The following is a 24,501-nucleotide window of genomic DNA, read 5'->3' as shown; positions in this document are numbered from 1 at the left end:
ATCTATCTCCCTCTGGCGGCCTGTTGCTGTCTGTTGCTCCCACTTTGCGAACGCGTAATTTTATTTAGCTTTGCGTGCAGAGATGTAATTGTGTTATTTGCTTGATTTTATTATTTGCCCCAAGGCCGCAGGCGGCACAGCCGCACCTAGCGGCCATAATTAACCAAATAAATAAAACAGTCTAAAACTGAACCGACTTGTTTGGTTATTTTGTTTGTGTGAATTTATTCTCGTTTATCTATGGGTTCACTATGGGCTGGCTGGATAACTATTACGGCTGCATCGGCACTCGCATACAATGTTGTCACATTTTTTTAGCCGACTTATTTGCCATTTGGCCCGCGGTGTTTATTTTGGGGTTTTTAATGTCCTGGCCTGCAGGGACCAAAGCAAATTAAATGGCTGTCAAATGTTGTTTTATTTCAGCTGGGTGGCTTTTTGTTTGCGGAACTACTTATTGGCATGTTTGCGAATTCGGTTTCGCAAATTCAGTTTGCTTGTTTTGGCACTGCCATTATGAAGTTGTGAGCATAACTAATTGAAAAGTTTTTTCGAACAGCATTTTGCTGGCGTATTTTTAGCTTGGTCAGTGTGAGATTGTCGGAGATTTATTCTATTCCATTTCTCTTCAAGGTTCTTAGCAAAGTTATATTTAAAACTTGGGAACTCGTAAAAATAAATATATATAAGCTATTGAAATGTATATTTGGCAAGTCAAAATACAAGTAAGGAATATCTTGAAATTCGAATAATATTTATACCCGTTTTTCGTGGAGTAAGAGGAGATAATAGATTCGTTGAAGGTAGCGTTTACCGACCATATAAAGTATATATTTTAGTGAAGACGGTCTGGACGTCCATTCATTTAAAGCTTATCACGAAGCTTGGTATTCGTTTAAATCAATAATTGTGGCAAGCTATGCGGTGAGATGTGCGAAAATTCCTATAAAAGATGACTGCTATGCAGTTGACTGCACTTTTTAAATTCAGTCTCCAAAATGAACGGGCTGCTTGTCGTGACTATCTTGCTGATCATCGGTCCACTATACGTTTTTCCTCTTCAAGTAAGTAATAGCAATATTTAATTAATTCTGAAAATGATGTATGCTCTTTATTCACTGCCAGGATGACGTTAAAGAAGAGTGCATACAAGAGGTTGGTTTGAACAAAGAAAACTTGCGTAGCAAAGTCAATTGCTATTTTAGGTGTATATTTGAGAGGCAGAACGTGATTGTCAATGGAACGATCAATTTATTTTATATTAAGGGCGCAAAACCTTGCGAAGACATACAGAACGACGACCCATGTAGACTCGCATTTCTACTTCAAAGGTGCCTCAAACACAACTTGAGTGAAGAAGAATTCTCTCTGTTGGCACCATATTACCACTACCCGCGTTTTGATTGATATTCAGTTTGAATATATATTTGGACTTAAAAAGTGTTTTTTTTTTCAATAAGAACTGTGTATTCACTTCATAAATAAAATACCAATAACTTTCTAATTAACATTATTATAATGTATTAATTCGGTTCGAACACCTAAAATATTTCACTGTTTCTCAAAAGCTTGAACGAACAAATATTTACATATTTCATAAAATTAAACGATATAATTAAGTGGTATACCTAAGTAATCGTGAATATCAATAATTGAGGCAACTTATTCGTTTCAGTCTTTAAAATAAACAGGTTGTTTGTCATGACTCTCTTACTGACCATTGGTCTAGTATCGGTTTTTCTTATTCTGGCTCCCAAATTGAATTATTATAGATGCTCGAATTAAGTACCAAATTTTCCAATGTATGAGTAAGCCCACGGACTTGCAAGATAATGTGAAAAACTCACATACTAAGCGGATTATTTGGGAAATATTTATTGAATGCCAACTAAAGATAATTGGGTACGTATTGTCTTCCCGGTTCGTTTAGGAATAATTACTTGATTCGGCTGCGAAAGCCAGCTTCAATCTCAAAGCATTCGGGCTTATGAAAATTAATTTAATCACTTACCAAACATTGTTGAAGTCAAACTTATTGACGGCTTTGGGCGCCGGGTAAAATCTCTCTGGGCCCGAAATCGAATTGCCTTCCGAGAGCAGGAGTTTTACCTGAAGGCTCTGACTGCCGCAACGCCAATAACCGCAGCAAATTACATTTATTTAAGTTCCGTCACATCAAACGTTTAGGCCGCCCACCCCGCCCATCGGGCCATAACTCAGGCAGACAACCTTGAGCAACAATTGCCCATCTAATTCACTCAGCTGCTCGCCTGTTCTTCAGCTCACCGGTTACCTGTTAGCTGTTAGCTGTTACCAGTTAGCTGTTGTCTTGGCCCACATTACCGGGCCCTCTTCGCGGCGACGGCATGATTGGCATCATCGGCATCGGCCGACTTCGACTGCCGGCGGCGCAGTTAATGTTGTCTGATTTCATTAGCGCTGCGCAGCTCTCACCTTTCCTCACCTGCCGCCCAACTGCCGCATTGTCACTTGTCGTTTTCGTTTTTTTGGCCTTAACACACACAGATGCCAGCTGGGTCGAAATGACCCCGGGGATCATTTCAAGCCGAATGTGATTGGATCGATTAACAGGATTTTTACAAAACACAATACCATGTAATAAAAAAGTTGGAATTTTCTTAAAGCTTAAAATAAAACAAATAAGTGTGAAATTTAAACTCATGTTAAATAAGCACAACAAATTGCAATTATCCATATTCCATCATAGCTAACCATATTCAATATGTTAAATAGTCTTAAAGCACACACAATAATTGTAATCTACCTTTGGTGCAATGGTAACTATTGTATTATTTTGTAAAATAGTATAATTGGTTATTTGGATCTGCGATGTAAGCGCCACAATTAAATAATTATCATGAATTCATAACAAGCTACCGAAATGGGCCCATTGTGGGGTTAACAAAAACACGTGTAATTTATCTCTTGCTCTTTCGTTTTCATTTTCGCCCATCTGGTTCGCACGCCAATTAACCCCCCAAGTGCCAAGTGTCCCGCCAACACCCCCTGCCCTTCGCGTCGTTTTTACATGAACTTGAATGAGTTTATTGGTATATTATTATTGGTTTTCCTTCTCCTGTTGATATTGTCGTCGATGGCTGTCAGTATTATTGGCCCCAATACTATACAATAATCGCATTTGTATGCCGCTCTTTATGGCCATGTATTTATTTATTTCGGCATTTTCCCACCCCTGCCCATGCTGCTGGTTGCGGCTAATTTGCTTTTATTATTCGCGTTAAATTTTATGCTCACGTTTATGGATTTTTCTAATAAAATGTGGAGAGCAGAAATTGCGATTTGCTTCGATGCTGCGAATTAGCCGAAAGTGTTGTTTTCCTATCATTCCGTGTCGTCGTCGTGCATTTTAATGGCCAGTTTAGGACGAGCCAGCTGCTCCTACTTCATTGGATTTCCCCCATTTCCCAGGGATTTTCCTAGGACAATCAAAAACTTGGTGATTCTAATGAAGCGTGTCGATGTTTGGAAAGGAATTGCAACAAAATCCAAAATTAAGTGAAATTATTTTTAAGATGAAATACAAATTCTAACAAGGAACATATTTCGGAAATGGATATGATATAGAATTTAATATTAAGTTTATTTATAAGAAAATTTAAATCTAAAAAAAATTCCCAATGCACATGCAAGCCTATCAAATGTATCAAAATACTCTCAGAATTTTTGAAGCTATGTAAACTTGTGCTCGCCCTTCTCTCCTTAATTAAAATGGGGTGGGGGTTGGGCGGTTGGTAGATTTTCAATTATATGTGTGACCTATCAGTGACAACAAATAAACAAGAAGGCTGCACGGAGTGAGTGAGCCTGTCGCACAGGTCCTTCCTGCATTTGCATATGTGCCATAAAAGCGGGCAACGCATAACTTCCAACCCAAGAACTGGGGGGGATCCTCTTTTCGTCGTATTTTGCCCATTTTTGCCCACTGGCAACGACCCCGCAGCTGGGGCGTTTGTTTTTTATGCCACACCTCGATGCAAATCATTGCCACATCTGACGCACATGTGGCACGTAACAGACAAACAGACACACACACAGATACATGGATACACGGATACACAGATACAGATACATAGACAGTGGGACACGAGGCCTCGCAGCCAGACGCAGATCGTTGCGACAAGCTCTCGTTGTCGTGGTCGCTGCTGCTGGATTTGTCTGTTTTGTCTGATTGTTGTTGTCGGCGGTATGGGAGTCTCCGCCGGCGCTCCAGAGGCCCCATCATCCTCTGCAGCAACCTAGCCCCAAATCCCTGCCACCATTCATTTCTCCATACTTTGCTGTGACATTCTGTAGGCGCTATGGCGTGCGAAATTGTAAATTTTTCGTCAGATGCGACTACCCCTCCACTCGAATCCTATGTCCATTGCTACACTCAGCACAAAAAAAAACGGTGTGCACAATAGTATATGCGTTTCATAAATTTAGTATGTATTTCTACAAGTACTACTCACTTTAAACACTTACTGACATAGTTACTGAGTAAGTTTTGCATGTGCACATGAAAATATGAACTAGACATTGCTATAAATGAATTCTGGTTAAAGAGGAAAATATTTGTAGATTTCCCAATACATCAATGAATTGGGCATACTTCTCCCCAATATTACCAGTAAAAAGAGAAGCATATGCTTAAAGATGCACCTCTTTTTTTTAAGTGCATGTACACACAGCATTTTTTGTTGGCATCGTTGTTTGGTGTGTATATGCATTATTAAGAATACACTCAGCTGTCAGCAAGTGAACGTCTGGTGTCCCAATCTCTGTTTGCAGTTGTGCTCCTCCAGCTTGAGATTCCTTCGGCTTCCATAGCTTCCCTGGCTTCCATGGCCGCAACCTCAACTCAACGCAAGTCAAGTTAGCGACTCGGTGACTTTGGCCTGGAGTCGACCCATTTGAATTTTTAAATTTATTTGCGAGGCTTTTTTGCGCGAGTGCCGCTGTTCTTGTACATATATAGAGTATGGTATAGGGTCCTTGATCCAAGGGTTGTCTAGTCAAGGTCGCGCCGAAAAGGACTTTCCAAATGTCAGGGACTTAAAGTAAGCTCTACAGATGCTCTGAGCTGTCATATTTGGGTTACTGCGTGAATCTGGTGCGATGCTAATGACCAGCCAAAAAAAAAGGAAAACTATTGAACTCATAACTGACCGATTTTCCGCTACGTGCACAAAGTTTTGCTTTAGATTTTCGTGGACTTTCAGATTGAAAGTTCAGGTTTTGACCCGCTCGTGGCACAGAGGGCTTTTTGCCACCGGCGTGGGGCAGGAACAAAAAGAAAAAGGGGGGAAAAAGAGGGAATCGAGGCGCACAAACAACATTTCACATTTCCAGGCGGAAAAGCAGCTGAGTTGCCGCTTTCCTATTTGCTTTTCATTTATTAGAAAAAAGCGCGAGTGCAACTTCCGCACTTGTGGCCATTGCACACGTGTTCACAAATATTTGCGGTACGTGGCCGCACACCTTTTGCCCAATGAAGCTCCGCTTTTTGTGGAATATAATTTGATGGCCAGCATTTCCTTGTGTTTTCATAGTTTGGTTTTAATAATCCAAGGGCTTCTTGCCGAGCGTTTTGTCGAATTTGAAGAATGCACAGGGAATGCTGGCGCTGACTGGAATTTCTATGCAACACTACGTACTTACGTACGTACATATATAGCATTTTCCTAACCATTTTCCACGCTTTAATTTCCACGATTTTCATGGCTGGCCGTGGCAATTTGATTTTAGTTTTCACCATGATGCCACGTTTTGGCCGTCTATCGATGCGGCTTTTTTGGCCGGTATTGAAAAGGGGAAATTTAATTTCGAGGTGAAACCGTAAAATGTTTGGTCAGGTCAGGGGTGTGGGGGGAGGTCAGAGGTCGATGATAGTTGGGTTCGGGGGTCACTGCTTAACGTTTTGCCGATACTTAAAGCTGAAGCCCCGTCCTGCGGTTATTGCAAACTGTTTGGCTTTGCAGCAGCATTTTGCTGTCATTTATCGTTGCCCGCTGTGCCAGTTGGTGGGTGGTGGGTGGTTTGGGAAAATGCGGCTAGGAAGATCCCGTGAAAATTCGGCAGGGGGCCACAGTCCGTCTGTGTGTGTGCGAACTGTCATTTATTGTTGTCTACTTTCGTGGCAAATATTTGTACTCGCCTGCTTTTCGACTGTCGTTTATTGGTGATTACTTTTTGCCAGTTGATTTCGCTGTTTACCATGGCGAACTTGCTCTATTGCTGGGGGAAAATGCATTTTCCATTATAGCCGCATTGCGATGGCCACATAGATGCCTACCAATTTTTACGTATTTTCCGCTTCAAATGCAACTGACCCCTACAATTTGGTTTTCAAGTATTGCCACTACTCTAACCAATTTAATAAATACATTCTTCATGTTTGCGTTTCATAATTAAACTCCAGCTTTTCAGGTCCGCTCCCATTTGAATACAGCAATGCATTTAAATTCGTTCAAATATGTCAGCTACTTGGAAGAATATCTCCTCACTTTTCCCATTAAAGCTGCCTTAACTTTCTTGTTGCCTATAAGCACTTAACGACAATATGTAAATGATGCCATTTTTCGATGCACACGAAGCTCTTAAATTTCGGTGTGCATTTCCTTAAATTTCTGCCCATGCTGCCGAAAGTGGTTAAACCCATCAATTTATTATATAGACTACGTTTAAGCTGGCCAATTTAATAGTTGGCCAAAGGCACTCGTCTATTTTTGTTGTCCTGTCTCTGTTTTTTTTCTGTACTATACCTTATTTTTTGTTTTCAGCTTTCTGGCTTTTGGGCGATTCTGTTGCATGAATTTCTAGACGGGCTATTTATTATTGATATCGTTACCCTTTAAGCGCACACTTTATGGTATTTTGCAGTGTTATCTGTGTAGTCCAAGCACCTGGATGCAGAATGCTGGATGCTGGGTGCAGGATGCAGCTTGGCAAATTCAATTGCAAATGGCTGAGGCGCTCAGCGCACAAAAGCCGACAACCCTGAATCGGGTGGATATATGGCTAAATATCGGGAATGGTGGCATCGGGGGGTATGGTGTATAGTATAACTTTTCCTCTAGCTGCACTGACATGCAAAGCGGCAGAAAAATAGTCTGGCAAAGTTGCCAGTCAGAGAAAATCGCAGATAGTCAGCTAGTCAGATGCAAAAGCTCCTTATATATATATATATATATATATATATTTCTTGTCTACTATCGGAGCTATCTTTAAGATTTTTAACTACCCGCACACTCGCACCTACGACGGCAAACTTGTCGAAAATATATACGAAAATTGTTTAACAAGTTGAAGGCTGACTGGCAAACTTTTTCACCTGCTCAGCTTTCCGGGTGGAAATGGGGTTGGTACAGAAATAAAATATATATAAAAAAATAAAAAACTAAGAGGGTAACGAAAGTTTGCAATGATCCATAAGTTTTTCCGTTGCGCTTACAGCTGAGGAACATTTTCCGGGCAACTTCAGTTCTGGCTTTTAATTAAATAATTTCTGCCAACAATGTTGGACAGCTGGCTGCATTTATTGTGCCACTACTCATCATTCCACCATCTAAAGTAGTTAAATACAGTAGTAGTAGTAGTACTGGCCATATACCATCGCTTTTCAGATGTGCAATTATTTGGGCTTGCAAAATATTTAACTGCATTTCCTATTGATTTTTGTGCTTTGTAATCAAGTTGCCTGCGAGGCAAGCAGGAAATTGCCGATCTCCTGCAATTGTTGTGCCCCACCTAGATGGGCTGGTTGGGCTAGATGGTCCCGGTGCCATCGAGGACGACTTGCTCCGGGTATGGCCAGGAAGTTATCTTCCCCCGAATTCCATCCACCTAAGTCCGCCGGTTCCCTCACCGAACTCAAACACATGCCCCTGTCAATAGAGGAGGTCCTGTGGCAATGAGTGGTGGGGCTGGGGGAAAAGTTCTATGTTCCATCGGTCCATCGTTTATAGCAATTTCATTTGACTTCTCGTTTGTGTTTGCCGTCGGTCAATAAATGAGCGCAATATTTGGACTTTGATTCCTCCGGCTAAACTGACGACGGTGAGACAGTTGCAACTTGCAACTTGCAGCTTCCAGGTTGCTAGTCACCAGTTACAATTACCAGTTGAAAGCGCAACAATGCCCCCCCTCATATATTACTTTTTAACTTGGTCCGTCGCACTGGAAAAGTTGGCTGGGGAAAAGTTGGCCTAGAACACACAACCGTGTTTGTCATTGTAAATGTGGCCATTATATATATATGCATATATTAGGTTTATTATGCAGCAGAATTTGTGGCGTTCTTAATTTTTAACCCCAACTAAAGTCAATGAAAATATTAATATTCTATCCAAGATAAAACTAAAACTAACTTGTGTCCTAAAAAGATAATAATGCAAAGTGTTATCCAATTTTGGCCATGATTTTTTCCGTTTTTTAATTATTATTTATGTGCCAATAAAACAATTAACAGCTTGCTAGTTGAAAGGAGTAGGTTTATTTTATACAAGCCAATAGAATGAATAATTCCGACCATGAAATTGCATGGCCGTAAAGCCAAGGCGATTTGATAATGCCCACAAATGTGAAACCAAATGTATGGCACTGTGTGTTGCAATCAATGTTTTTGTGCACTACTTTCAGATGAAAAATGACATTTTCTTGATGCTTAGCTTAAGTGACAGTACAAGTGTCGGGCGAAGGTGCTTGGAAAATGCCTGGGAAAGCCACTTGTCCGAACTTACTTAACACATGGCGACACAACTCACACATGCACTCTATAGCACACAGATACACATACTGCGACACACTGTGTATATGTAGGTGTGCAGCTGCGGAAAGTATGCAACATTTTTGTACGAAAACGTGGTCGCCAAGATGTTGAAAATAGTGCCAGGAAAAAGTGGTGAAGGGACCAACTGTGATGGGGTGGCCTTAGTTAATTCGCAGTCCACAACAATGCAACAGCAATAACAACAACAACAGCAGCAGCAACAACAGCAGCAACAGCAACAACAACAGCAGCAACAACAACAGCTGTGGCAATTGTAGCGCCAGCTTCTCTATTGTATTATGACAGCAGCTGCACCTGCAAGTATGCAGTGATTGTGATTCTTTGCTTTCATTTTTTTGCTAGTTCACTCGCCTGCGAAACCCCTTGAAAAACAGTAAACAAAGAGCAGGACAATAGTGGACGGGTGATGGGTGGTGGGCGGCTGGGCGGGCAGATGGGTAGGTGGTAATGCCCTGCCATGGCATGTGTTCATTGTCCAAGAGCAGTTCATGCCTGGCTACGCATCCCTATGTGTGTGTGTGTGTGTGCCAGTGAGTGTGTGTGTGTGTGTGTGTGTGGTGGGGTACAGGACAGGTCGGGGGGCAGTTGGCATATCAACTGGTCGGACATGGTGTAAACACGTTTAATGTTGTTGCCATTGTCGTTGCCGTTACCATTGCCATCGCATGGCTGCAGTTGCTCCTCCTGGCAAGCTGGCTGGCTGGCAAGCTGGCAAGCTGGCGAGCCCTCGGAGTCACGGAGCCATGGAGCCATGGAGCCACCTAGCCACCTAGCCACCTAGCCACGGAGCTCGTCCTCTTCTGGCGCCGTCTCCTTTGCCACGTTTAATTTAATCTACTGGCCAAAGCTGCAGCCGCTACCTTGACATGGTCTGCACTTCAATCTGCATGCACGGCGCACAGTGGAGCCTGGCTATATCCAACAAGTTAGCAGCCAACAAGTTAGGTTGGAATTGTGTCTAGTTTGTGTAAATATGGGATCCATACAATAAACTATCACAAAGTTATATATTTAAAAGATATTTGTATCATTTAGGCTAGTCATATTAAAGTATACCAACTTAGTGCCTGAATCCTTGATTCTTTAAGCTATTTATTCTTTATAAATTCCATTGAATTATGGCTTAATTTTATTTGCACAAAATATCAACTTCACTTATGAATATTTTTCAACGCCTTAGGCAGTCTGCTTAAAGCGGTATCCACTGTAGTTTGCGTCCTGGCTGCTCGAGTGCACCGCAGGTCCATTTAACTTAGCTTTGGCAGTGGCAGTTAGTAGTAGTAGTGGTAGTGGCAGCGGTAGTGGGGTTCCAGCTAGCTGGCCTCCTTCTCCGCTTCCTCGACTTGGTGCATCACTCAAATGCCGGGGAAGCCCCGCAGGCCCCCAAACGAGGCGACAGGAATGCGTGTGTGTAGCAGGGCGTGTGCAAGTATGAGTGTGGGCAACGTAATTTGCATGGTCAGCTTGCAGTTTTGGGACACACAGAGTGGCAAGTTGTGCCTCGCTCTCGTCCCTGGCTTAATTGCATGCAGGAATAGCAACTGCAGGAGCAGCCTCATCAGCATCGGCAACTTCATCCAATTGCCGCTGGAGCTGCGACCCCCAGATCCATACAATTTCCTGGCTGTAAGCGATGCGGCTCTTTAAAGTTCACTTATTAAGTCCCAAGAATAGCAGGAAAATTCGGCCGAAGTGGGCCAGGTTGAAAAATTCAAGAATATGCCAACGATACTCACCTACGCTCTGCCAGGTGATTATGCTGCACGTGGTTCGACATGGTCCGTGCTCGTTATCCGGAACATTACAAAAAAAAATGTTATATATATGTGTAGGTACGCAAAAAGTGCTGGATTTCCTTTTCATTTGTTTTCCACACACACTAGACAGACATTCGAGTTGAAGTCAAAATCAGACAATGTTCCCTCCATATGGCTCCATATTGGTAAAAAAAAAAATGGCAAGCTTACAAATGGCGCAGCCCCCGGCTGCATAAACGATGTCATTTTTTGGATTGCCCAATTTTTTTTAGGTGGCTTGCGAATCATTTGCAAGCGATTTAATTTCAATTGCATGGGCGTTAATCAAAGGAAACAAAAGCCAACGCGGAAAAAAGGATAAAGAAAACGCTTGTCCACTTATTCGACAATGTAAAAGAAAGCAGAGAGATACTATTAATGCAGCAAAAAATGAGCAGGAACAGTTCAAATAAAATCTTTTCAATAATTTTCAATCCATGGGCGAAAAAATGTAGACAAGAAATCGGTCTCTTTTACATAGTGAAAGTATATATGTATGTATTCATCTATTTTGTATAAATCTATATAATATTTATATTAAAATATTCCCAGCGATTCCTTCGTACAGACTAATTAGATAAGAACATATCAGTTTACAAGTTTTTATATACCGTCATCCTAATCAAATCTTATATCTAAATGATTTCTTTTTTAAAACGTATTGTCTTTTTCCTGTTTGATTGTTTCTTGTGCTTTGAATTTACGCGCGCAATTAAAATAATACCAACTGTTCGGTATTTATATGTCAGATGTTATACCAACAAGAAATCGTTGGCATCTACTACGTTTCAACGTCTGGTCACTCCGCACGAATGCAAAAACAGACTGAAGTAATTTTTTAATACCATTTTCCTACTTGGCGCGAATTGGCTAAATAAAATGAATGGAACGCGTAACATGAAGTCCATGAAGACGATTCGGCTCGGCGACGTGCTGTACGACGACCAAAAACGCCTTCTAACGCTGTGTCGCAGCTGCGAATGCCACTTTATGACGCTCCAATCGTTCCAGCGCCACCTAGGCGATTGCCCCGGAGTAAAATACATAGTAACGCCAATCGAACCGCTGGCATTTGATGATGCCAATAGGGAAACGAGACTGGTGAATGGCAGACAGGAGGTAGGCAACTAAGGGAGCTCCATAAGCCGGCGTTGCCCCCAAAACTTCCTGAGAATCCTTTTGATTAAACTCACTTCTTGCAGCTTCACATCTACGACCTGGAGGCGGTTAAAAATTCGAGCAGCACCAACAGCGCCATCGACTGGGAGGCAGAGCTGGAGGATCCACGCTGGTACACCGATCCCAAGCCCACTGTACAGCCCACAGTAAAGACAAATTCTAAGGAAAATATAGTAAAGGAGTGCCTAGTGACGCTCGCCAAGGAGTCTCAGGAACCGGAAGGGGTGCCTGCGAAACGTCCGCGTAGCCCTCCCACCTCCCGTCGTACCATTCTGACCGCACAGCAGCAGCGCAGATCCCGTGCCTGCTTGTCCTCCGCTCAACCGAGCGGAGTAAGGATGAAAAAGGCCACCATCCTGGTACCCCATGTGCTGGAGGATCTGAAGCGACTGCAGGAGACGGAGAAAAAGGAAAGGATTCCAGTGGTGCTACCAGCTCCTGCACTTCCTGTAGGGTCATTGCAATCTTGTGCTAACAGGACAACGCAGTCAACATCTCAATTGGTACCCATGAAAATTTCTCCTGCATCGAAGCTTATTATACCAGTCTCTTCAAGGATATCTGATGTGCCAGCACCTCCAAAGACGCCCGAGAAACCAGTTCCTCCCATAACAAGCAAATCAACTCCTCCATTGGATGGCACCCAGAAAATCCTAAACAAACTCAGAGCATGCGGTGTGGAGGTGAAGCGAGCAAGTACCCATTCGAATGCCACGACTGAGCTAAACCCAACCAAAAATCAAGAGACCCTGGACATCATGAGAAAACTTCAATCCAAGGGCATCAGATGCACCAAAGTCAAAAAATCGTAGTTGTATTCGCCGTAGTGTAAGGATTATGCCATTAAATGTGCCTCTGGAGGCGAAGATTTAGCAATATAACTTTATTTAATTTAAATGGATAGCGTTTATAACTTTAAGAGAAAGCGATCTTCTTTATTATCAAATTCCTTGATTTTAAATGGTTTTCTGGGTTTTTTGCTCAAGCAGTGTGACCTTTTGATGCGACAGCGTTATCGATTTAATATATCGAGTATACAGTAGTGGTGGCTATTTGACTTATAAATATATTTGAACTATATTAAAAAATTAAAACTATATAATCTGGCTACAAATCAAATCAGTGAAACAATGATATTTAAATACCTTGAAGACGGTAATAACATGTTCCTTAACAAATGTTTACCAATCTTAGCTTATTTTGTCGTCCATTTATGTCGCTGACAAGTTGGCATCACTGTGTAAGAAGAAGAAGCAGCTTGTTGATTTTTGGTGCCGCACGCGTTTCGGTCGAAAGTAATTGGAAATATTTGTGCTTGCGCTCGGCGTTATATATTTTGTAGTAATCGAAACGCTGCCGAATCCAAATCCAAAATTCTCGTGTGCACACCCACCTGCCGAGGCGGTACCAATTCAAAGGTAAGTCAGCTGACGACGGCTGCAGCCAATTCGGGCTTACATAATTTGGGGACAGAATATTTATTTTGCCTTAGATTTGGCATTCAATGCAGTGAAAATGACATCACTTCGAAATTTTTAGAACCGCCCGCGTTTTGCTTTGTGAATTTTATAATAATTGCAATATTTCGGCTGCAGTTGCATCATTGACAGTGAACCTTAAGTTTGGGTCTCTGTAAAGGTCACTAACTTAAAAAACAGATGTTTTTTTAACAATCTTAGTACCTCCCACTTCTAAAGCCCTGATAATTTAATATACATTTAATCCGCAAGCAATTCACATAGCAAAAACCCATATGCAGGCAATAAAACACTTATACATTTGAATTAAAATTCAATTTTATTCTCATTTCAAGTTTCAATATTATTTCTATTTCAAATACTTGTAGTTCATTTCATTAACTTAACTCTGGGGCACCGAACAAAACTGCATTGCATTTTCCTTTTATTAATCCACTACATTTAGCTTTGAGAGTTTCACACTTAATTATCTAATTGAATTCGTTACATTTCGACACTTGTTTTTATTCAGAGTTTCATTTTCGTGGTATTTTTAGGCTAAACTACTTAGTGCATGTGCCCATTTGAATTAAATTAGTGAGTCTACCTGGGTTTATTAGTTTAGGGTTTTAACATTAACTTAAAGCTGCTTATTGTTTGCATATCATTCAATCCTTTTCTTTTTGCTCTCTCGAATCACAAAACATTTACATAGTTAAAGTATTAACAGTGAGAAACATATACGGAGACAATAGATTAGAATGTAATCAACATTTATACGAAAATAGTTGGTGTTTATATCCTGTAGGTGTAGACTTATCGATAGTGGTGCACATTTAAATGCGGCGTTTAACGTTTTACAATTACTTCATTATTCATTTAATATAAACAAATCTGATATGGGGCTGGCTGAATAAGTCTCCTCTGGCCCCCTAGTTGCTCACTATTCCAGAGAGCGCCTACGCAGCGTCTTGCGCACTCCGCCGAAAGCAGCACTGCTGCGATCCAGGAGCTCGTTGGACAACCTGGCCAACAGGGGCAACTCCCGCATGGAAACGTTTACGGAGGGCAAGGGCGCCAGTTGCTGTTGCAGCTTCTTAATGGGCGTGGGCGGTGCAAGGTGATTCAGCTGGTGATGGGGTGTAACTGGCAAGCTGGCTGTGGTGGCGCATGAGGTGACCTTCACCTCGACCACATCGCAGTGGCGTTTCAAGGCCTCGGCGCCCAATGAATCGGGTCGCTGTTCGGTGGACTTCAAGCGGTTAGTTTGCTGCCTTTTGGCTGTTTCTTTGAGCATCATCAAATGATCCAGCTTGTCCACTGTGGCCTTCAGTTCATGCTCCCACACGTCATTCTGCTGCTGGCCATCTCCGCCCTCGATGGGACGCACCGCCAGGATCTTGACCTTCTGTCGTAGCGCCTCCAAATCGCGTTCATCCACTACACCTCTGAGCTCCCCGGCTCCCGTTTCATCGTAGTCGCAGGCATCCTCCTCATCTTCAGTTTCGGCAGCTGCTTGTGGAGTTTTTGCGCCCAGAGACATCTGGCTGCCCGCTATGGAGGGATAGTCGCACTTCTCAAGCTCCAGCTGGAAATCGGGCAGTGATGGCAAGGCACTGGAAGTCGGCGAGTTTAACTCTGCTCCCACACCCGGCTCGCGGGGTCCTGGTGGAGTGGGAAAATCTCCCCTCTGCCTATGTATATCCTCACTGATCCTCTCCAGGTTGCGTAAGGCCGTAGAGTAAGTGCTCTTAGCACCGGCCACCTGCTGCTGCAGCTCCTGAATGCGGTTTTTTTGTGTCTGCAGCTGATCCTGACACACCTGCTTCTCTTCGAAGTACGGTCGCGACTTGTTGATGCTACGACGAAAACGATCCTCAAGCTGTTGCAGCTTTTGCTCGGCGGTGTTGAAAAGTTTGGTGAGCCTCTGGTGCTCCGCATGGCAATCGGCTTTCTGCGTCTCGGCATCCATCACCTTCTGGGTAGCATGGTTAAGCATCTCCTGCCAGGCATTGTCGAACTGCCATTCGTGCGAGTTGGACATAAAACGCTGCTCAGCAAGTGCCACCGTCTCCTTGGCTGCGGCATGGATTTCTAAAGCAAAAATTAAGACTTGTTAACTCTTTTTTTCAATATTTGTTTCGTTGTACTAACCATTAGCTCGCTGGAACTTAACCGCTGCTTTTTGGCATTCTATTTGTGCCTCGCGTGCCTTGTCCAATGCCTCGTAGTAGGGTCTAGCCTTCTCTATGCAGTTGCCCAACTTCTTGGAGGAGACTTTAAGGCGGCGTGTAGATTCATTTAACAGGATGCGAAAGGTGGAATTAGCCTCCTAAGCAAAAGATGAAGGAATTTTAATTAGGCTAATATATCATTAATTAAATGACTATGGCACTTGCCTCTAGCTCGATTTCTAGCTTATTAATCTCATCGGTTGCACTATTGAGATTCTCCAGTTCAATCTGCAAAGAAGGAAGAATGTGTAATTAGTATAAAGATTTAATTGTAATTTTAAACAAACAATATAGTGACATTGACATCTTTTCAGTATTTGCTTAACGTCTGCCCGCCGAAGTTAGCAAGATGCCTAAGTCGGGTCGCGACGGAGGAGCATCCAAAGACTCCAAATACGATCTGAGCAAAATCTCAGCTCGCGTGGATCGCGTGAACGTCAGCGGATTGCTGCGCACCCACAACGACTATGTGATGAGGGCGGCAGATGGTCTGTTTAAGGCCAGTAACTTCCAGGATCTAATGCTGGAGGCCATGTCCGCCAAATCGTATCTGCACGAGCTAGGCATCTTCAAGGATGTGAGCGTGCACATCGATGTTAGCCGTGGAGCGGATGCCTCACCACAGGGATACGAGGTTACCTTCAAGGGCAACGAAATGTCGCGCCTGATGGGTTCGGCGGGCACCGAGATTGGCCAGAACGAAGGCTCGCTGCGAACGGAGTTGACTTTCCCCAACATTCTGGGACGTGGCGAGAACATCTCACTGCAGGGCAGCTATAGCAGCACCAGGGCCAATGATCTACAACTGAAATTTGGGAAACCCTTCTTCCACACACGCTTCAAGGAAAATCGGCCTGAGTAAGCAGCTGTTCTCTATATGGTTGTATATTTAGTATTAACAGTTGCTCTTCTTTTACAGAATGTCTTTCAGCATTTTTAGGCAAACCGATCGGTATGACATAAGTTCATTTCAAACCACCAACATTGGCTATTTGTTAGACTTCTCGGCGCATACGATGGTGGGAGTGGATGTGAGTATAGAAATCCTTCAAAATAAACTTAAATTCTTAGCAATTTATTTCAATTTCCAGTTGACGCACTCGCTGCAGTATGAGAACTCCATCAGAGACGTGGGTTTGCTAAACAAATCAGTGCCCTTCGCCATACGCGATCATTGTGGCCCCAAATTGGCCTCTTTGCTGCGCTACTCCGTGGTCTACGACAATCGGGATGGAAACGTATTCCCCACACGCGGTATTTACCTTAAATCAGTAAACGAATACTGCGGATTGGGCGGTAATGTCGCCTACACCAGCAGCACTGCCCACGGAGAGTTGAATGTGCCACTGTTTGCCGGTTTGGTGGCCCAGTTTTGCGCTCGCGTTGGCGTCGTTAAAGAGACTAAAAATACCACCCAGCTGCCTATTAGCTCGCTATTCTACTGCGGTGGTCCATTGACACTGAGAGGATTTAAATTTGGAGGAGCTGGTCCAGTGGTTGAAGGAACGCCAATTGGAGCACAGTCCTTCTGGTGCACGGGCGCTCACCTGTGGGCACCGCTACCCTTCGCCGGAGTCTTCAAAAACCTGGCCAGCCACTTTAGAATGCATTTCTTCTACAACATTGGCAACAACAATAGTTTCAACACAGGTTTGTTTGTGCACCTTAAATTAATCTATTACTGGTCTTTAACCATATTTAAACATATATCCTTGCAGAAAACATGCGTAGTGCATTTGGAATGGGTCTGGCGGTTAAGCTGGCCGAAAGAGCCCGAATCGAACTCAACTATTGTGTGCCAGTGCGTCATCAGAATACAGATAAAATCCAGAATGGTTTCCAATTTGGCATTGGCTATGAGTTCCTCTAGATGCCCTCTTCCCCGCAACCATTAAATAGATGTAGCACCAGCAAAAGCCATGAGAGTCACAACAGCCGAGTTAGAAACAAATCCTTATTCACAACATATGGCTGCCCTGTTCGTAGTTTCGAGCGTTTACCGATTCTGTTTCGTATTTTTGTCAATGCATTTTATTTTCCTCTGAAAATGTATTCGTAGTCCAGCGATCATTTAAGTAGTTCCTAAGGCGTGTACATACGTAAAACGAAAGGTTAAACAAAATATAAAAAAATGTTAAACGAATGTGAGGTTTTTATGAAGTACAAATTGGGCATGGTATATATTCGATTATTGAATATGACAAAAACAAAGGCCAATTAAATCGGACATTAAAAACAGTCTGAAAATTTAACATCTACAAGTTGAATAAGATTTTTATTTACCCGTTTTAGGGGCTATAAATAATGATAAAGACTTTAAAGTTAAATCTTAAGTGTTTCTTAACCCTGAAAATGCAATTCGACGATCTTATCTAATGTTGATTTATTAGCTTCATATTTGAGCACCAACTTAAAAATGCAATATCTGTTTAATGAAATTTAAATCCAAGTTTCCTTTGGAAATGTCAGGTTGCTCGTTTGCGGATATCCCAGTGACTTGGTGGACAGGCGGTGGAATGGAGTTCATGGATGGGTGAGCCGCATGCGGTTACAGTTTTCTGTTTGTGCTTTTGGGTTTCTTTTTTCCTTTTTTTTTTGGAATTTAAGTTCGGGACCCACGGCAGATTGTGGTCGAGAAACTGGTTTTAATTATAAATGTTGTTCGTTGTGTTTGCCCCTTTTTTTACGACGGCTTTTATTAACGCTGTCCTAGTTTGATTTTTATCGTGTCCACCGCCGCTTCAAAACATTTCTCCACATCCCGGATGATGTGAGGATGAGGGCGGGGTTTTTTTTTGGTAAGGGCACGCTCGAGTTGCCTCTGTAATCGAGATTGATTTAAGACCGAGCCAAGTGCGAGCGAACTGAAACTCCGAAACCGGTTATTCGTGTAAACAAACAAAACCAGTTTGGGCATCCGGCGCAGATGAACACTTCAACACTTGAACTTTCCAGGAATTTTCAACAGCCCAAGGAACTTGTTTCGTGCATTTCGCTGCATTTGCCTAACGATTGGCTAATGAAAAGTTCGCTTGTTTGCCCTTCACTTGGCAGTTTTTCATGCAGCTAAAAGAGTTAAGATAAAAGTTCCGACAGATGGTGCATAAACATGCCTCCCCAGACCTCGTAACTATATTTTTTATCGACTTTAGCTCCTACGTAGGGCACATATCTTCTCCAATGACGCACAATATAATGGGTAAATACCATAAAAACACTTTATTGCAATGCGATTCAATTGTAAATACGGGCAAAAAAGGCTAAAATATTTAACCGACAAGGCAGCTGGTAGCAAAAATATTTGATTATCATCGAACAAACAAAAAATATTGTGCATAAATTAAATGTTGAAATGACAACGCAAATTGAATAAATATTTTCACAACTTCGCCTTCAAGCACTCAAAATGCAATTGGGGTGACACACGAGTGTGCAAACATTCGAATAATCTAATCGAAATATTCTCGGTAAAATTGAACATCTTTATTTTTTGGGAATCGAGCAAACATAACTTTATGAGTGAGTGGAACTTTCCTCCAGTTATTGATTTTATGCGTTCAATTTAAAGCTTCCAACAGGGTCAAAACCAAATGGAACGAGGCCTGGCCCAAAAAAACTTAACCAAATCACGCGATGTTCGCTCATTTTGCATTCGTCAGAATCGCGCTGTTAAAGGGCGTCTAGAGTTCAGCCTGAGTCACAGACTATGAATAAAGCCAATCAAATGCGAAAGGTTATAGCCAGGAGCGTCGCTTGGCTAGGCAACTGCCACCAAGAAGATGACGTGAGTGCGGCTCGTTAGGATCCAAAACAATTCGTCAGACATGAGGGCGCCGCCCACGCTTTGGAAATTCGAGGATGGCGATTGTTTGGCTAGTAACACGTACATAAGTCTTCAGCAAACAGCGCTCATAAATAGACATAACTAAATTAGATTAGGAAATATATCGATGTTTCGATGTTTGCGTTGATAGATAAACAATTATTGTTAAATTACTTAGGAAAATGAAAATGAAAAGCAGCACCCAAGTATAAAATAATCGTTTGCATCTGCCAGTTTCGCTTCAAATTCACCACCACCCAAGCTCATTATTAGATATCCCAGGATCAGCTTATTCGCTTCTCCCAGCCACTTTCCACAATATACTCCCTACTTTGGACACCCCTTTGGTCACGACACTTCCTCCCGTTCCGCTCGGAGTTCCGCCAGTTCCGCAATGACGCCAGCTGCCCTTTGTGCCGGTGGCGTGATGCCGAATAGGTCGACCTGACCTACATCTGCTGGTGACAGCTTTCTCCCCAGCTCCTGCCGGAACCACCCCACTTTCCTGGCCAGACTTGGGCGGAATCGCAAAGGAGAAACTGTAATGGAAACTCACATCGACTTGACTTGCGCAACAGAAAAAAAAATAAGGAAGCCTCAGGAACTCGTAGGACATTCAACTCAAGCGGAAATAGACGTCATCGGCCGAAAAAAATGAATTGTAAGTAAAAAACCGCAAGCCAAGGGGAAAATAACCAAAGCTGGAACTGCTGAGAAAGTCTTGAATGGTAGGTCAAAAAGATGGTTATATAAAGGAAAACTCAACGGCGATGCGTGAGTGAATGTCTGACGACCCGAAAATTAAGTCAACGTAGCTTGACAATTGCAATTGACCGCATAAAGTTTTTGCTTTTTTAATTGGAGTTATGTCAACTATGTACGTAAAAAACGAACGACAGCGAGCCACATAAATCAGGAAAACTTCTGTGTTGAATATTATGTTTTTTTTTTTTTGTGTGGAACTCTCGTGTGCCTGACCCACTTTGAACAAATTATATTCAATTGCTATGCTAAGTCAAGTTCTCGACTTTCTCTTTATGACCAGGCAATTCAGATCAAAGGTCAACCAAACTCATTTTGAGTCCATACTAATCTAATAGCTGTTTAAATAAAGTATTACCTTAACTGCAAGTACAAGTTCATGACTGATAAGATTGCCTTTGAAAATCGTATCTCTGCTGATTTGATAAAGCAGGAAATGACTGCCTAAGTTCAACTACATAAACAAGCGCAATCATTGAATGTCATTAACAATTCCGACGACCAAACAAAGCCAATCCAAACTGAATTCATTAAGGCTGAAAATGCATGGCAATTGAGTGCGGTAACCGCTCTTTGAAAGTAGCAACTGTGTTGTGCACCATCGACTATAATGATGATGATGATGATGATGGTTGAGGAAACCCGGGGGATTGCACTCGTCCAAAAGGTTACAAAACGTCCAGTTAATTGAGAAAATAAACCTTCTGAAAGAGACAGTTTGTTTATGCAAGTGCAATCCCAGCTGCTTTTTAAGTATTTATTATTATTTCCTACAATTGCTTTCGTTATTTTTGCTATAAAAATAGTAACTATAAATATAGCACTTGCGATCAGAAGCGCTTCTGCCGGACCGCGATTATGGGTAGCGTGGCCGAGCGGTCTAAGGCGCTGGTTTAAGGCACCAGTCTCCTCGGAGGCGTGGGTTCGAATCCCACCGCTGCCACTTCGGATTTTTTTTTATTTTGATCAGAGAAAGTTGTAATTGTTTTGGAAGCGCAAACAAAATGAAAAGTAAATTCAATAATAAATGAGAGCAAGCTTATTCATCAAATATGAAGAGTGCTATGTAGTATTAAATGCAGTTTTTATCGGGGTTGCTTATGAACTTTGTATTGTATATCTTGCGATATAAGCAAAAGTTCGTATTCGCAATAAAAGATAAGCATAAAGAATATCATAATACACTTTTGGGAGACACCTTTACGATATATTTTCACATATATAGAGTAGACGTTGAGTCACTTTGCGGACACGATTTTCTGATTCATAGACGCCTCGATGGAGTTCTCTAATTCGCGATACCCGTACTCTCACCTTGCTTACATAACTGAGCCCTGAGATAGCCGACTTCATTAGTCATTTATAATTTTTATCAAATTCACCTGCACACAAAGTTTCCTTTGCTAATCTAATTATCAAATGGGGCAAGGCTACTAATTTATTTTTAAATTGCTACAAAGCTTTTCATTTCTATGGTTAAAAAACGGCCGCTTTGTTTTTTAATAAAGCAATTATCATCTAATCGATAAGTGACGCTTTGATGTGAATTGGTATAAGATTAGAAAGTTTGGGGCTCGAAAAAAACAAATCCGTACCACGCAAATGACCATCTTTTTGAGTTAACTGACGCGTGTGGAATTGTTTACAAAAAAACATCTGTTAAGACACACGTTTTTGGTTAAATAGACTTTGCGACATCGACGCGGTGCCTATTCTTTGTCTATTGTTTGGCGTCATCAACTTGAAAACATCTCTTTAGATAAGGAATTTTGCACGCGCAAAATAAAAAAAAAGAACACCAAATGCTCATTGATAAATCATTGGCAAATCGAAGGAAAAAAAAAAACAAAATCTACTTGTCGAAAGAGGAAGTCGAGCATAAAAAACATTGAGAAAGAAGGCAAAAATAGGCGGCGCAAAATATTTCGCGTTTTTGGTATAATGTAGCATGCGGTTTTTCGTAGAATTCTTAACCGGTTTCGGTACAGTTTTGTATTTTGTTTATAGAGCCGCACTAATGATTGTTTATAGACAGAATGAGTATCCCCTACACATTTTCCCATACCTATACATATGTACTTTCGGACATTATCGACGAATCCAATCTAGTCACATGCCGTCTTCTGGGTTCGAAATCAAATTGTTGTTAATGACTTTGCGCCGCGTGTGGCGTCTCTCCCACTAAGTTTTGCATTTAAAAATAGAAATTATTGTAGGTTTACAGGGGGATTTTCATTTGTCAATGTGGGGGGGATTCACATTCATTCTGTTTATGAACCTGGAAAAATCTGTTTTCAACTTGAATAACCATTTTATACTTTCTCATGTATGTATGAATATTTCAATATTCTCCTATTTCTAGATCGCACTGTATTATACTATGAATAAGATTCCATAGATGACTATACTCATCCGATCTGAGATTTTATTTTCACAGACTCGTATTATTTCCTGCCCATTTAAGGCTATTAGGCGAGTGTGCGACTATTTTGCGTAGTTGAATGAGCAGCATATGAATCTTGATTTATGCAAACTGCGACTTGCGCTTCAAGACACTTTTCAATTGTCTGGCTTACACAATAAAATATAAAATACTCGAAATAAAAACAAAGGCGTGTTTGTTTTTTGCTTTTGCTGCTTTGGCTTGCGTGTGCGCTTTGGTATTTCAATTTATTAAATTTGTATGCATACCTCCTCTCTCTCCCGAAAATGCGAAGAGATGAGCAAAGAAGAAGGGGCGAAAGATAAAGAGCAATAACCAAGTTGCACTTGAATCTCATTTAGGTACCGAGTTCAAATCCGTTGCGGGTAAAAAGAAAAAGACCCAGTTTACTTGGAAGTGCGTGGGATTATTTGACACCCTGTGTGATCCCTTTTTTCCTGCATTTTGTATTGTTTTCGGTTTCACAATGCATATTGAACAGTTCGTCGGAAAAGGAAACTTGCAATTTGCTTAAATGGCTCGTAAATTGATTTTCTGTGTTGGTTTTTGCTGTTGTATCGTTTTTGAAAACCAACAAAGCGTAAAAAAGGTTCACGCAATAAATGAGTAACGAAATGCAATGCAAAAACGCCTGTTTCCTATTTCCAAAATGCAATGCTCTATGTTTTTTGCTTGTGAGTTGTAAACATAATTTTTGTATGAAAATCTAGGTGCACAATTATCACTTTGGTACAGTGAACACCCTCGGTCTTCACAATTCACCGAATCGAGTAAGAACTGTACCAACAAAAACTGCACTGCAAAGAAGAACAAGTGATAGAGAGAACTAGCAAGCAAACCAAAAACAAAGCAGCCTGAATATTGTTATTGTCATTAAAATACCGTTCCATTCAGTGCCAGGTACGAAAGAGAGAGGCAGACAGTGAGAGAGAGAAGGGGAGAAAATAGGAAGGACAGCAGGCAAATTGCCAAAGGAAAATCACCTGAATTTGAGGATCCAGTTCGCCGTCTTCTGCACTCGACATTTTCACTGGTTTTCACTGAATACGTTCCAAATGCAAATATATCGCTAAACGCGTTAATTTTCACTTTTCTGCAGCCCGCTTTTCAATTGAAAAACGCTTTTGCATTTCACTATTTGATCTCGTTGCTACACACACACATCCCACGACTATCAATTGGCTTGTGTGTTTTGTTTTTCTTTTTTTCTGTGTTTTTCTTTGCAATATTATGTAAATTGGTGTTTGCAATTTTAACTGGCAATTTGCTATGCTGGTACAGCAGCAGTATTAAAACAAATATTTCATTTTACGTCTTACGTTTCACAACGAAGTTAAGGCGAAAAGGGAGAGGGACACATTGCGATTACATTAGGTGTGAACAAGACGAACGGTACAAGTGGACAGGGCACGCGGCTTTTCACCTTCTCCTCCGATCGGCGCATCTAAGATATACAATTAACTCGCTTATAAAGGCTAAACTATCCTAAAAATTAAAGACGCGTCCAGACGCGACGAAATGAGAAGCTGAATTCGGTGTGACCGCAGTGCGGTGTTACCAGATAGAAAAACTGCTGCCCAGCAGTTGCTGAAATAAACATTTGGTATTTTTATTCTATTAGTATATTTCACTGCCATGCTAGCATTGTTGCCAACTATTTGCAAGAAAAATAAACAATTAAATAAAAAGTTTTAAGTTCATGGCACCATGTGTTATTAGTTTTTTTTTTTTTACCAATTTATATTTTAAAAATGCCAAGTGAACAAAAATGTTTTGAAAATTAGCTCTTGGCGGGCTTGGTATTTTTATCTTCTTTTACCATTACGTGATATGCCTCATCTACGTAACCATCACATCACGTTACGTGTTGATTCACTTCGTTACGGTATGAATAATATTAATCCCGCAAATGAATTAAAAATATATTGTTGTTTCAAAAATAATTTTTCCTAACGTTGCGAAACAGGAATATATATAAATGTCTGACTAAACAAC

The 24,501-nt window shown here is 41.5% G+C and overlaps 5 protein-coding genes and 1 non-coding gene across 8 annotated transcripts; 4 read left to right on the top strand and 2 right to left on the bottom strand.

Moving 5' to 3' along the window:
• Window positions 1-959: 959 nt before the first annotated feature.
• Window positions 960-1,706, top strand: LOC117137241. Its single transcript, XM_033298602.1, has 2 exons — window positions 960-1,064; window positions 1,126-1,706. The coding sequence occupies exons 1-2, from the start codon at window positions 999-1,001 to the stop codon at window positions 1,405-1,407; spliced, it is 348 nt and encodes a 115-aa protein (XP_033154493.1). The 5' UTR covers window positions 960-998; the 3' UTR covers window positions 1,408-1,706.
• An 8,297-nt stretch (window positions 1,707-10,003) lies between these two features.
• On the bottom strand, window positions 10,004-10,639 carry LOC117137711. Of its 2 annotated transcripts, none has more exons than XR_004459165.1 (2): window positions 10,549-10,617; window positions 10,004-10,436 (listed from the first exon to the last, which is right to left on the bottom strand). XR_004459165.1 is itself a non-coding variant. In XM_033299283.1 (2 exons), the coding sequence occupies exons 1-2, from the start codon at window positions 10,587-10,589 to the stop codon at window positions 10,168-10,170; spliced, it is 327 nt and encodes a 108-aa protein (XP_033155174.1). In that variant the 5' UTR covers window positions 10,590-10,639; the 3' UTR covers window positions 10,004-10,167. The 2 variants fall into 2 exon arrangements, 1 of the variants encoding a protein (XP_033155174.1); XM_033299283.1 differs by having other exon boundaries at window positions 10,004-10,453; window positions 10,549-10,639.
• Window positions 10,640-11,406: 767 nt separating this feature from the next.
• Window positions 11,407-12,668, top strand: LOC117137778. Of its 2 annotated transcripts, XM_033299403.1 has the most exons (3): window positions 11,407-11,727; window positions 11,811-12,290; window positions 12,344-12,437. In XM_033299403.1, the coding sequence occupies exons 1-3, from the start codon at window positions 11,488-11,490 to the stop codon at window positions 12,350-12,352; spliced, it is 729 nt and encodes a 242-aa protein (XP_033155294.1). In that variant the 5' UTR covers window positions 11,407-11,487; the 3' UTR covers window positions 12,353-12,437. The 2 variants fall into 2 exon arrangements, with proteins under 2 accessions (XP_033155294.1, XP_033155293.1); XM_033299402.1 differs by having other exon boundaries at window positions 11,811-12,668.
• Window positions 12,669-13,023: 355 nt separating this feature from the next.
• Window positions 13,024-17,621, top strand: LOC117135887 (SAM50-like protein CG7639). Its single transcript, XM_033296434.1, has 5 exons — window positions 13,024-13,205; window positions 15,793-16,336; window positions 16,398-16,509; window positions 16,570-17,128; window positions 17,197-17,621. Exons 2-5 carry the CDS (start codon window positions 15,828-15,830, stop codon window positions 17,346-17,348), a joined length of 1,332 nt encoding a protein of 443 aa, XP_033152325.1. The 5' UTR covers window positions 13,024-13,205; window positions 15,793-15,827; the 3' UTR covers window positions 17,349-17,621.
• Window positions 13,749-24,050, bottom strand: LOC117135886 (SH3 domain-binding protein 5 homolog). The gene is made up of 4 exons (XM_033296433.1): window positions 23,490-24,050; window positions 15,644-15,706; window positions 15,399-15,576; window positions 13,749-15,338 (listed from the first exon to the last, which is right to left on the bottom strand). The coding sequence occupies exons 1-4, from the start codon at window positions 23,529-23,531 to the stop codon at window positions 14,188-14,190; spliced, it is 1,434 nt and encodes a 477-aa protein (XP_033152324.1). The 5' UTR covers window positions 23,532-24,050; the 3' UTR covers window positions 13,749-14,187.
• On the top strand, window positions 20,925-21,006 carry Trnal-aag. The gene has a single exon. It is a non-coding gene; the product is annotated as a tRNA-Leu (tRNA).
• Window positions 24,051-24,501: the final 451 nt, after the last annotated feature.

Source organism: Drosophila mauritiana, chromosome 2R (assembly GCF_004382145.1).
Source record: "Drosophila mauritiana strain mau12 chromosome 2R, ASM438214v1, whole genome shotgun sequence".
Lineage (NCBI taxonomy): Eukaryota > Metazoa > Arthropoda > Insecta > Diptera > Drosophilidae > Drosophila > Drosophila mauritiana.
This window is presented reverse-complemented; position numbering and strand designations above follow the sequence as displayed.

Bases quoted from the DNA above. Each gene is read 5' to 3' on its own strand.
- LOC117137241 (XM_033298602.1), top strand. From the start codon at position 999: ATGAACGGGCTGCTTGTCGTGACTATCTTGCTGATCATCGGTCCACTA. The intron at 1,065-1,125 runs GTAAGTAATAGC...ATTCACTGCCAG, and splicing joins TATACGTTTTTCCTCTTCAA to GATGACGTTAAAGAAGAGTG.
- LOC117137711 (XM_033299283.1), bottom strand. From the start codon at position 10,589: ATGTCGAACCACGTGCAGCATAATCACCTGGCAGAGCGTAG. The intron at 10,454-10,548 runs GTGAGTATCGTT...TGAACTTTAAAG, and splicing joins AATCACCTGGCAGAGCGTAG to AGCCGCATCGCTTACAGCCA.
- LOC117137778 (XM_033299402.1), top strand. From the start codon at position 11,488: ATGAATGGAACGCGTAACATGAAGTCCATGAAGACGATTCGGCTCGGC. The intron at 11,728-11,810 runs GTAGGCAACTAA...CACTTCTTGCAG, and splicing joins TGGTGAATGGCAGACAGGAG to CTTCACATCTACGACCTGGA.
- LOC117135887 (XM_033296434.1), top strand. From the start codon at position 15,828: ATGCCTAAGTCGGGTCGCGACGGAGGAGCATCCAAAGACTCCAAATAC. The intron at 16,510-16,569 runs GTGAGTATAGAA...TTCAATTTCCAG, and splicing joins ATACGATGGTGGGAGTGGAT to TTGACGCACTCGCTGCAGTA. The intron at 17,129-17,196 runs GTTTGTTTGTGC...ATATCCTTGCAG, and splicing joins CAACAATAGTTTCAACACAG to AAAACATGCGTAGTGCATTT.
- LOC117135886 (XM_033296433.1), bottom strand. From the start codon at position 23,531: ATGTCGAGTGCAGAAGACGGCGAACTGGATCCTCAAATTCAG. The intron at 15,577-15,643 runs GCAAGTGCCATA...TCTTTTGCTTAG, and splicing joins AGCTAGAAATCGAGCTAGAG to GAGGCTAATTCCACCTTTCG. The intron at 15,339-15,398 runs GTTAGTACAACG...TTTTTGCTTTAG, and splicing joins TAAGTTCCAGCGAGCTAATG to AAATCCATGCCGCAGCCAAG.